This window comes from Lepidochelys olivacea (genome assembly GCF_965140295.1).
Source record: "Lepidochelys olivacea isolate rLepOli2 genome assembly, chromosome: 2".
NCBI classification, from domain to species: domain Eukaryota; kingdom Metazoa; phylum Chordata; order Testudines; family Cheloniidae; genus Lepidochelys; species Lepidochelys olivacea.
The window spans coordinates 176,163,207-176,175,641 of NC_140412.1; the positions used below are offsets into that span (position 1 = coordinate 176,163,207).

At 41.4% G+C, this 12,435-nt stretch overlaps 1 protein-coding gene across 3 annotated transcripts in view; it reads left to right on the forward strand.

Annotated features, from left to right (window-relative positions):
• Positions 1–12,435, forward strand: part of EGFR (epidermal growth factor receptor) — a 227,852-nt gene that overhangs the window by 168,843 nt on the left and 46,574 nt on the right. For all 3 annotated transcript variants that reach the window (XM_084619473.1, XM_084619474.1, XM_084619475.1), the window contains 6 exons: positions 3,348–3,474; positions 3,598–3,671; positions 4,835–4,925; positions 6,271–6,470; positions 8,345–8,477; positions 10,161–10,260. In XM_084619473.1, the coding sequence (XP_084475599.1) occupies positions 3,348–3,474; positions 3,598–3,671; positions 4,835–4,925; positions 6,271–6,470; positions 8,345–8,477; positions 10,161–10,260 (725 nt within the window). The remainder of the gene's footprint in view (positions 1–3,347; positions 3,475–3,597; positions 3,672–4,834; positions 4,926–6,270; positions 6,471–8,344; positions 8,478–10,160; positions 10,261–12,435) is intronic.

The following is a 12,435-nucleotide window of genomic DNA, read 5'->3' on the forward strand; positions in this document are numbered from 1 at the left end:
CTCCCTACATCCTGAGCTACACCCTCCCTGCACCCCGAGCTACCCCCCTGCCTGCACACAGCTCCTAGCCACCCCTGTCCCCGCACCCCAAGCTACCCATCTGCCTGCACACAGCCCCAACTACCCCTCTCCCTGCACCCTGAGCTACCCCCTGTCCGCACACAGCCCCTAGCCACCCCCTCCTGCACCCACAGCCACCCCCTGTGTGTACACAGCCCTAGCTATCCCCCTCCCTGCACCCTAAGCTGTTTTCAAACTTTATGAGCTAAGCCCTAACTTTGAGTTATAAATTTGGTTGCATCTCCCTTCCCCAAACCAGACAGGCTAGGTGGCCAGCTGAGGTGAGTCGGAGTGGAGGTTGTGATACCTCCCTGGACCCTGCCATGCAGAGCTGGCTTGAGCCCCACTGACCCCTGCTCCCCCGAAATAGAAGTCAAACTATGCCTATGCCCAAGGCCCCTTCCCTGAGGCTCTCCACCCCCGCTGGGCCCTGGAGTTTTTAGAGCATGTTGAGAGGTGCCTCAGAGACAAAAAGGTGGAGAACCCCTGTCCTAAGGCAACGCTTTGTTGGCAAGCTGCTACTGGTAAAATTCTGACCATGCCTTCATATTTAAATAAATCTCACTGTAATAAAATCAGGAAAAATTTGAGGTCTGAGACAGCAGTGTCATGAAGCAATCCTACCAAGCTCATACTTGTATGGGTCTCATCCTAGGAGTGACGTCATGTACAGCGTCCAACTTGGCTGGTAATAGCCGGAAGGCCACCATCTTTTGTTTACGGTCCAGCACGCTCAGTCGTATAGTGCCTTCGCTCTTGTTTTTCTTAAGTGTTAGTGGGTTCGTTCTTCTTTTGATCTGTACATACGTACAATTGTGTATTTTAGTGCGCACGCCGCTTTCTGCTTCGTGCGCTATCCATGTTTCACATGATTGAGTTTGCAGTGATTGTCTTGTGGACCTGGGTTGAGTGGATCTTGAGGAGGATAAATTTGTGTTGGCTTCCCTCCGTCAGTTTCAGGAACCTTCACAGTAAATATCAGCGTGCAGACAAAAGGATAAATAGAGGGTTTTGAGAGGAAGGAAGGAAGATATACATATATATCAAAATATTCTGAGTACTTGGTGAGCAAGTTATTTCAAACTATATGCATATGATTTATAGGCTATTAAAGCCTATAATATTCATTATATTTGTTTGAATATAGACTAGCTTTTCTCACTTTCTCAATGCCTGTCTAGAGATTACCAGTCTTTTTTCTGGTAAATTCTTTTTCTCTTTCTCACATATAGCAGTGTGGCCGAGGTGTTTACTCAAGATTAATTAATTGTCCTGGGAGAGACAGAGGATAGAGAAGCTAACACAAAGAGAGATGTCTGCCTAGTAAATGTTTCAAGAAAAGCTATCTGCCCTAAGCAGTCTGTGCATAGGAAGTGACAAACTCCGTAGCTTATCATTTGAGAACATCATCAATGAGTTTGCTCTCCAAAAATCACGAAAGAAAATGTTTTAAATTTCAGTGTTAAAATTAATGTGATGTGCAAACAGACATACTGCAGGTTATACTGCTTCGATTAAGTAAGCTGGTCTGTGTAAGTGTAACTGCTTTTATGTTGCTGTAGATATAAAGTTTTCATATCTACTAATTAAGAAATCATAGACAAAATATATTAATTTGAAACTATTTTGTAATGCAAACGGGCATAATGCAAGATGTGATTCAGTTAGATTATTCTATTTTTACAGCTTCGCCTTTGTATATATGCAAATATAAAGCTTTCATGTTTATATATTCAATGTCCTTTCTGTGAAAATAATAATAAAAAAAAATTATTATATGGGGCCTCTTACACTTGACATAGCTTAGGGCCTCCAGAATGTCAGAATCTGGCCCTGGGAGTAACACAAAAACAGGTGTGTTTGGAGAAGTGTGCGTGCACCTTTATGGGCTTACACTAGATCCTGGGCTGAACAAACTTGCAGGGCTGGATTCTGACGTTCTGGAAGCCCTAAGCTATGTCAAGTGTAAGAGGCCCCATACAATAATTTTTTATTATTATTATTTTCACAGAAAGGACATTGAATATATAAACAAAGATGAGACCTATCTTGGGAGCAGATTATCCCACATCTGCCTATTGCAAGGTTCTTGTACCTTCTTCTGAAGCATCTGGCACTTGCCTCCGTCAGAGAGAGGATGGTAGACTAGATGAACTGTGGGTCTGATCCAGTATGGCAGTGTCTATTGCCTAAACCTCTTGCACTTGAGTAGAACTTGGAGCCCTACTCATATCCTAGTGTTGCAAGGAGCATGTCCAGCAACTGCAACATCATATTTATCATTATAAATGTCTGTTCACCACCACCACCATCACTCCTTAGTTCAGACTGCTTTGTGGTTTGTGCAGCGTTTATTAGGATGACGTCCAGATCTTCTATGTGCTTTTAAGGCAATATTAGTAATTCACATCACAGCCTTGACTTTCCCTCTGCTGAAGATATGCATGTGTGCTTGCATCTCTTCTCACCTTGACTATTAAGAGTCCAAGCTCTATAGCCTCCACAAATCCTAGTTGTCGAGGCCCATCATGTACAGAATGTCGCTGCCTGCCCTCTCCTACCAAACAGCACATCTACATTCTCCCCATCTTTACACAACCCTATTGGTTCCCCATCCAGTTCCCGCTCCTCTTAGTACACTTGCTACTATCTATCTCGTAGATCTTATGTGTCTCTCTCCTCCCAGCTCATCTTCTCTGTCTCTTCCCCAATCCTGCCACTTGGTGCAAAAGGCTTTTACATCTGCAGCTACTGCCGTGTATCTCTCCCCTTCATTCACTCTGTGGACCTGATTCTCCTCTTTCACCAGTGTAAATGAGGAGAAACTCCATTAAAACCACAGGAAATATCCTGATGGGAAAGTAGTATAAGTGAGATGAGAATCTGGCCCTCTGACCCGTTTTAAAAAAACTCACCTGAAAACAAACAATCACCCTTTCTTATAACTGTTAATTTCTCTCCCCTCTGGTTTTGGCCTTAATACTGATTTATTTATTTATTTTATTTTTTGAATTATTAAACCTACAAGACCAGAGCAGTGTAAAGGGGCCTTGTTGTGTAAGTTCCATAATGCCTGTGTACTCCTGTTTTTTCAAATTATTACCAGGTCTTGCCAGCTTTCACACCTTGGGTATTTCTGTAATTAATTTTATAGCTACAGATCTAGAGATAAAACTGCTACAATAGACTCTATCCAGAATAATGTTACATTGATATTTATTTCCTTAAATGCATTAATTCCTAAAATACCTAAGAAACCTGCAGCTTTTGTGCTTTCATTTTAACAGTCTGCAATGGGATTGGAATAGGTGAACTGAAAGGGATTCTCTCCATAAATGCTACAAACATTGACTCTTTCAAAAATTGTACCAAGATCAACGGGGATGTCAGCATTCTGCCAGTAGCATTTCTAGGGTAAGTCATCAGCTGATTCGTATGTGGTTGAGGAGAAGGGGTCACAGTTGGTCTTTTACCAGAAGCAGCCATTAAAGTTAATAGTGTTCTTTTTCAAATTGCATGATCTGTTTTGATTTTTAGTGATCTCTTCACCAAAACACAACCACTGGACCCAAAGAAACTGGATATCTTCAAAACCGTAAAAGAAATATCAGGTAGCGATATGTTTGGCTTAAAATTTTGTCTGATCTTGTAGTCCCAGAAAACACAAACAAAGATGGGAAAAGGAATAAAAACAGTTTTTGTTAAGAAAGACACAACAAACTAAATCATCTGAGTTAGTGCCACTATAAATCCAGAGTAACACCTTTCACCTGCAGTCAGTGGAGTCACTCTGGATTTACACCCATGTAACTCAGATCAGAATCTGGTGTAAGGTGTATGGTTTTACCAATCCATTCCTTCTGCTGAATTGTCAGACATATTAAAGAGCAAAACCAGAACACTTTCAGATACCCAAGAAGTATGATGAAGCAGATGCACAGGAAATGGCGCTCACTGCTAACCCACCCTGAAATAATGGCTGTATTTCTATTGGTGGAAAACTTTTCAAAGGTTCTTTGGGAAATTGTACTCCATTGCTTCCATCGCACCAATGAGAGTCACGAATCTGAATGCCTTTTCCTTGGATCCATGCATGCACTGAGTCGCCTGGGCCTGATTTTGATCTCACACCAACAAAAACAGAGTACCTCTGGTGAAGTCAAAGGACTTCACACCATTGTAAAAGCAGTGTAAAATCTGAATTAGACCCATGGTCTCCCCTTTTTTCTCTCATTTTAAACATGTCCAGTTACTTTAGTGTAATTGTCACTACATTTAGAAAACTTATATATAATACTGTTCCCCAAATTCTTTCCCCATTGAATGTCCAAGCAGGAAAATCGATGTCTTTAGCAGTTAAACTCTGCTGTGCTTTTCCCCACTCATTTTTTTTCCCATTTCCTAAATGCTTCCACTACTAGAAAGCTCCAGTGATGTCCTCATGTTTCAGTGAAATCCAGGGACACTTACTGCAGCATTTCCTGATGAGAGACCACAGGAGTTTCTGCTCTTAAGTGCTGCAGGATGTACAGCTCAATAACACACTAGACTTGTACAATGTTAAGCCCTCTTGGTGACCTGAAAGTAAACTGTTTACAAAGCAGCATTAAAAATATCTGCAGACTCCCTAAAATGTAATTCTTTCATTTTGCAAGTCCCATAAAGATGTGAAGAAGATAAAAGTGCCTTCCCCAGCTCAACAGGAATTCACAATAAAAATCCTATTTTCAAGCTGCTGAGGTTTTGGGGGTTTTGTTTTTTTTTCCTGTTTCAGGATTTTTGTTGATTCAAGCCTGGCCTGAAAATGCCACAGATCTCTATGCTTTTGAAAATCTGGAGATTATACGAGGCAGAACAAAGCAACAGTAAGTAACCCATGTGCCAGAATGAGGGGGTGAGAAACTGTGTTTACAGCCAGGTTTCTCTAAATAATAAAAGGTTTTGCAAAACTTGGGCCAAATTCTCTGATGGTATAAATTTGTGTAGTCCTATTGAAGTCAATGGAACTGCACCATTTTATATCCGTTTTATACCAGTTTGGTCCTATGTGTCCAAGTGACTGTCAAGACATTGTCCCTATTTATATCTGAAAGGAAAGATGGATTTGGGATTAGAGTGCCGGAATGGACCCTGGGAGATATGGCTTCAATTATTGGTTCTGAGGCAGTCTTCCTCTGTGATCTTGCTCAAGTCACAAAATCTCTCTGGCTAAGATTTTTAAAGATATCTGGGTGTTGCTCTGCTCAACATTGCAACACCTACCTGACTTAGGAGCCTAAGTCACTTTTTGAAAACTAGATTTAGGCTCCTGTCAGTAAGGCCTGTAACACTGAGCAGAGCAATGCCTAAATACTCCAAAAATCTGGGCCTTTGGGCTTCAGTTCCATAGCTGTAAAATGGTGATAAGAGCTTGTCTATACGCTGGGGCAATACACTCTACAGGACTGTGATGTCAAAAGCTCACTAATGAACTGCACATTAATTGGTCTGGGTAGACCCTGCTGATACAGGCTAAAGGTTTCCTAGTACGCTTTAACATAGTACTGTCTGAAACAGTAGTGCGCATCAGCAGGGTCTATATGGACCAATTAATGCTCAACACGTTAGTGGGCTTTAGAAATCACAGCCCCAGAGAGCACATTGCCCCACCATGTAGACAATCCCAATATTTCATTGCTTCCACTCCTTGTCCATCTTTTATGTAGATTGTTAGCTCTTTGGTACAGTGATTTTTCTCTTATTCAATGCATGTACAGTGCCTAACACAATAGGGCCCTGATCTCAATTGGTACCTTTAGGCACAACTGTGATATAACTAATGAATTACAGCAGTGCCCAAAAGTCCTAATATGAATCAAAGCCCCATTGTACTTGGTGCTAAACTAACATGCTGAGTAGTATGGCAGACTCAAGTGAAAAATAATAACTTTAGCTTTACCTCTATATCGTATTAGTGCATACACGATGCAGTGTGTCAGAGGACTTAACTTTCAGTCCCTACAGAAAATCAGATGTGAATATAGTACCTTAACAATAGATATGTCATAAAAACATCTGTAATGTCACACAAATTAAGTTTGGTGGACCAAGCAGTATATTTCCTTGTAAAACATTCAGTGTACAGTAACCCAGATGGGCCTTTGAAATTCAAAAAGAAAATGTACTCAGTAATCCGTTTCCATCTGTTCTTTTTGCCCCACACCATTTTAGTGGTCAGTATTCTCTTGCCATTGTTAACCTAAAGATACACTCTCTGGGATTGCGCTCCCTCAAGGAAATAAGTGATGGTGATGTCGCCATTATGAAAAACCAGAACCTCTGCTATGCTGAGACAATGAACTGGAATAAACTCTTTGTGACAGAAACTCAGAAAACAAAAATCGTATCCAACAGAAATAAAGATGAATGCAGTAAGTTAATACCGTCCGTTTGTCCCTCTTGGAATGCCATTGCGGGGTGCAGAAAAAGAGATTGTGACCAGTAATTTAAGCAAACCTTTCTTCTTCCTTGTATATTACCACAAACAAAAATCTTTATTAAGCTGCAATTGATGATGTTCAACCCTCCTTTTCTATCAACACAATTACTAAAATTCCAGGCATCAGTTAAACTGATAGTCACATCCCCCTCAACCTCAATTCACATGTCTTGCCAACCAAACACAACAATAACCAAGCACTCCTCTGCTCCATAGCCAGCTCCCATCAATGCCAACATATAACCAAGTACAACTCCCAGTCCCTCACAATCCTCCTCAAACACTCAGTCTTAACTCCACCCTCAGATTGAGATAAGTGACCTGCGTGTAGTGGCAAAGCTCATAATGAATCATCATAAAATCCCAGGGTTGGAAAGGACCTCAGGAGGTCATCTAGTCCAACCCCCTGCTCAAAGCAGGACCAATCCCCAATTTTTGCCCCAGATTCCAAATGGCCCCCTCAAGGATTGAACTCACAACCATGGGTTTAGCAGACCAATGCTCAAACCACTGAGCTATCCCTCCCCCAGTAATGTGGTGTTTCTCAAGGAGAAAGTGGGAGGTAAGAGTTGAGGTGGTGCATTTGAATGTGATTCTGAGGAAGTGGATGTCTTCATTGTGTTTGGTTATATAGTGAAACTGAAAGAGAGTTTGTTGTGGAAGGCAGGGGGGAAATCCTGGCTCCACTGAAGTGAATGAGAGCTTTGCCACTGACTCTAATGGGACCAGGATTTCACCTGAGGTGATTGAGAATGCATATGGGTATGATGCTGTGAATATAGTAAGGCATGTGTGTTGCAGCTGATGTGAATGTCTGCTTCAATGGTGACCTCCTGGAGTGTTAGTTGCAATTTCTGTCCACTTGCATGGCAGAGGCAAGGAAGGTCAGACCCAAAATTTAACTTGTTGCCTGTCAAAGGCTGTGGATGATGCTGTACTAACGTCAACCTGGGGGGAGGGAGGGGGTTTACCCTTGAGACTATAGACTAAATTGCTTCCTTAGGCTGTCCCAACTCAGCACCCTCAAAGCCTCACTGAGATTCATGAGCCCAAAATTTTGAAGCATTAGCCATGCAGAACCTAGTTTTGGTCCAAACTACCCTTCCCACTCACACATAGGCAGAGGCTCAATTTATACATGCCAAATGGGGAGCAATATAAAAAGATAAAACTCTGGAGTCAGGTGTTCTCCTCTGAACACATTCACTTGCACTGTAGGTGTGTGTGTGTGTTTGCATTTGCATGATGATGTGCTCTAGCAGCTGGCCTACACAGAGGATAAAGGATTAACAATGACTGACAGCTAGGCAAGATCTGCTTTGCTATGGCGCAGCTAGTAGAGGCTTCCGGTTTTGGAGCTGAAGGACAAGGGTGAAAGTTCCAACTCCATTCAGACGTTTGACCCATTCAGTCAGGGCCCAATTTGAGCTTCCCATTGATTTCCGTGGACGACGTATCAGGCCCTTATTGTGTCTGTCTGCAGCATATTGATTTGTTTTATGTTAATGTCCATATTAGGAGTAGATTTCTTTACAACAGAATAATCTGTATCTGATTAATAAATCGCTACAGAGGAGCATGTGTTTTTATATGGCAAAACTAAAAGTCCCATTTAATTTCAAGCTTTGGAAACTAGAGAAAAGCATGTATGTTTCTCCTCCTGCTCTGTAATGCTGTCAGGATCCTTCAGATCTACTCTGGGTTAATTTGGAAAAACTGGCTCTCAAAAATGAGTCATTTGTGGTGCTCTAATTACTCTCTCTGAAATTCCCGGCTATTGTTTGTCTTTGTCTCTGTTTCTCTCAGCCGCTGAGGAACACGTTTGTGACCCCTTGTGCTCAGAAGTAGGCTGCTGGGGTCCAGGGCCATTCCATTGCTTTTCCTGTCATCATTTCAGTCGCCAAAGGGAATGTGTGAAAAAATGCAATGTTATGCAAGGGTAAGAAGGGTTGTTTTTTGGGGGGGGGAGGGGGGGGCTGGAGCTGGGGGAGAATTAGCATAGGAAGAAAAATATTAACATTACTAGGGGAAAATAAAAACCAGGAATTCTAATAGTAACAAAAATTGATACTTTTGCAAAAATGTTGGTTTGTGTGGTACCTAAATACAGAAAAGGGGGAAGAAATACCCTTCTCTGTCTAGGAATACTTAGCAGTCTGTTCCTCCAACATCAGTTGGGGGGTGTACATGGATAACTCCCCTAAGACCTACTGGGAGAAGACTGAAATTTCAAAGGGGCTTAAGGGAACTAAGCACCCAACTACCATTGAAAATCAAGCGGCCTACCTCCCTTGGGCTCTTTTGAAAATCTCAGCCTTTAAGCATATTAGGTGAAATCTTCACCCTATTGTAACCAACGGGATTTTGATACTGACTTCACTGGGACCAGGATTTCACCCATTGATTAGCCTAATTTACTTCAATGGGGCAACTCAATGGGGTTAAATTTATGCACATGCTGCAGTTATTTTGCTGGCTTGTGGCCTAAACATCTTAAGGTCAAACTCTGCCCTCAGATTCCCAGGCTCCCATCTAAATTATTGGGAGCCTGGTCCAATTCAATAGTTTGTCCTTACAATTTTTACTCCCTTTTATTGCTGAGCTGCAGTGAAGGCATGATGAACCTAAATACACTGGCCACAGCACACCAGGACCAATAATTTCAGGCAAAATAATCCCATCAGGTTGGCTTATGTTTAGCAACATTTATAAGATTCCCTGGGTCTTGAAAAGGAGCATTCTCAGAGTTGTTTAAACCTGTAATATATATGTTAAACAGCTAACATGAGTTACGTTGATCCCAAAACTGAAGGATTTTGAATACACTGTGTTTACAGAGCACAAAATGTTTACTTATCCATAGAACTACCAATGGACATATTTTTCCTATTTCCTTTTTACTAATTCTTTAAAGTCTGTTTAACTTTTAAAAAATAATTAATATTATGACACAAATTTTACAGAATGCTGGAGTCCATAATGTTTATATTTGTCTAGCAATTTCCAATTCAGCAGCTGTTGTCTTTTCAAGAGAATTCCCTCCAGCAGATATTATGACCTACAGGGCAGATCTGGGCATTTTGTGTCAAATGATGGGTAGATTTGGTTTAATTAATAACACAATTACTTGAAGTGGAACAGCTTTATTGCTATCAAAACCATCTGTTCTCAGCGTTCATATTTTAATGATTCATTGTGTGTTATAGGGAGGGCAAGAATCTAATTATCAGCTAATTTGTTTAATTTCCCAAGTTGTTGTTTAGTGGCTCAGAATCACTAGAAATATTTTTGCTGATCAGTAGTGATAGAAAAAATGTTTTGGAGATTTTTGAGAATATTCATCTTCATTAAAATAGAAAGACTAATTTGTAGTTTACAATCTGGATTGCCCTGTGTGGCACTGTCAGCCAAATTTTCCTCACTCTTACCTTTTTCCTGTTTTATGCTCAGCAAGTTATATTGATATGCTAGGACTAGTCAAGAATTTCTTCCTACATCTCCTCCCATCTCATTATACTCATCCTAATATAGGCAAACTGGAAAAGTAGTGGAAGCTCTGAAATGTAAATTTGAAGTTGACATCTTGTCAAGTATTCTTTCTATTCCTTTTTTTATTTTTCAGGGAGCCAAGAGAATTTGAAAGAAAATCTGAATGTCTTCAGTGTCACCCAGAATGCCTGGTGCAAAATTCAACTGCGTACAATGCAACCTGCAGAGGACCTGTAAGAGCAGATTTGACCTAACAAACTTGTACATGTAGAGACCCTGTAACATGGTGAACATATCAAAATACTTAGATATTGAACAACCAAATCATCATAAATTATGACACTTCCCAAAATGGAGGCTAATTTTTGCTGATCTGAGGCAACTATAGCTAATAGTGAATTAATTCAGTAACTTTTTGCCTCTGAACACCAAAGATCAGATTTTAATCAACAGCAGATGTTTGTTGTAAAATATTAAGAAAGCAGTTTTTATTTAAAACCAAACTCTATAGCCCAAAACAATTAAAAGTAATGCATCTCTGTTAATGTAAGTGCAAAGTATTAGATGTTTGTAAAAACGATAGTCAACTTTTCCAAAGTTACTGGAACTTTCTGAGTTTATATAAAGGCCCCTTTTATAAAAGTTAAAATACCTTGGTCTTTCCCAATATCCAATGGCAAAATCCTCCTCAGTTTTATCCTTCTCATATTTTTAAAATACTCTGTTATTTTATGAAATCTATAGCTTGGCCCGAATGGAAAATAGACTCCCATCTTTCTTTTTACACGTTGTACCAAATTCAGCCTTGAGGGTAAGAGTCAATGGAGAGTTGTACTTCTTTACATTCAGGGTTCAATTTAGTCCCTTAGTTTTACTTTGCAGGATATTTCAGTTCCAGTGAAGCCATTAGCTCAATAATATCTTTTTTTAGTGAAGGGGTGGGCGGGAATTTTCTATTCCCTGACAAAGTGTCAAGGATCCAGTTGGCTTCCTACCCTGCACCTTACAGCCCCACTCTTGGAAACCCCCTGAACCCTCTGTTGCAGCCACTATCCTGACACAGGATGACTGTCCATCCTTCATCTGGCAGAAAGTCACTGTTCAATAATGCAGGGCACTTGCTTCATTCCGTTATGGCTTAGAACTGTAGCTCTCAACCGGGTGCCCTCAGCTCCCAGGTTCATGAGCAGGTTTCAGGCGGTCTGCCAAGCAAGGCCAGTATTAAACTTGCTGGAACTGATGGCAGAAATCCGAAGCTGTGGCATGGGGCCATTGGCTAGCTGGCTACCCCCTAATGCCAGCCCTGGCTTTTATATGCAGAAAACCAGTTGTTGTGGCACAGCTGGGCCATGGAGTTTTTGTAGCCTGTTGGGGGCACCTCAGAAAGAAAAAGGTTCCGAACCCCTGACTTAGAACCTTGGGCCAGATGCACAGCTGCTGGGTAGGGGCCATCATCCTGTTGCTTGTTCATACAGCAGGTCGTACAGTAGAGCCCCGGTCAATGAGTGGGGCTGCTAGACACTACAAATAATACATAAATACATCCACGTTGCTCCACTGCAGTCGGTGCTAGGGATCTAGTCTACTACTTTCTGGAGCATACCTGGGGCTCCTGTCTAGCAATGAACTAGGCCATCAAGGAAGCTTCTCTTTTAAAGTTAGAATAGTCTCTTCGTGTTTGCGATTAATTGCTTACTGGCATCATAAAACTAAAAAGCTATATTCTGCTGACATACAACAGCCTTCCTTCTGATTGTCATGAACGCAACACTTGCAGCTTTTCTTTCTGAAAAGGCAATTTTACCTGGGACTACTTGTTACTCTGTTTAGAGAGTACCCAGATCATTTTGGATCCTGCCACAATCTCAGTAAAAACAACAACATTTCGGAAAATTCATGTAAACTTTAGCTAAAAGCACTTCAGATAAGAAATTTGATGGGCTTTTCTATTTTAACCCAGTTTCCCTTTCTGCTTCAGAGTGGAAGAAAGAAATGTTTTCTTAGCCTTGGTCTACACTACGGGGGTAGATCGAATTTAGCCACATTTGGTCAATTTAAAAATGACTGCGTCCACACAACCAACCCCGTTCTGTCGACCGAAAGGGCTCTTAACAGTGACTTCTGTACTCCTCCCCCTCGAGGGGAGTAGCACTAAAATCGACTTTGCTGGGTCAAATTTGGGGTAGTGCGGACGCAAATTGGCAGTATTGGCCTCCGGGAGCTATCCCAGAGTGCTCCATTGTGACCGCTCTGGACAGCACTTTGAACGCCGATGCACTAGCCAGGTACACAGGAAAAGCCCTGGGAACTTTTGAATTTCATTTCCTGTTTGGTCAGCGTAGTGAACTCCGCAGCACAGGTGACCATGCAGTCCCCCCCGAATCGTAGAGCGTAGAATGTTTCTATGC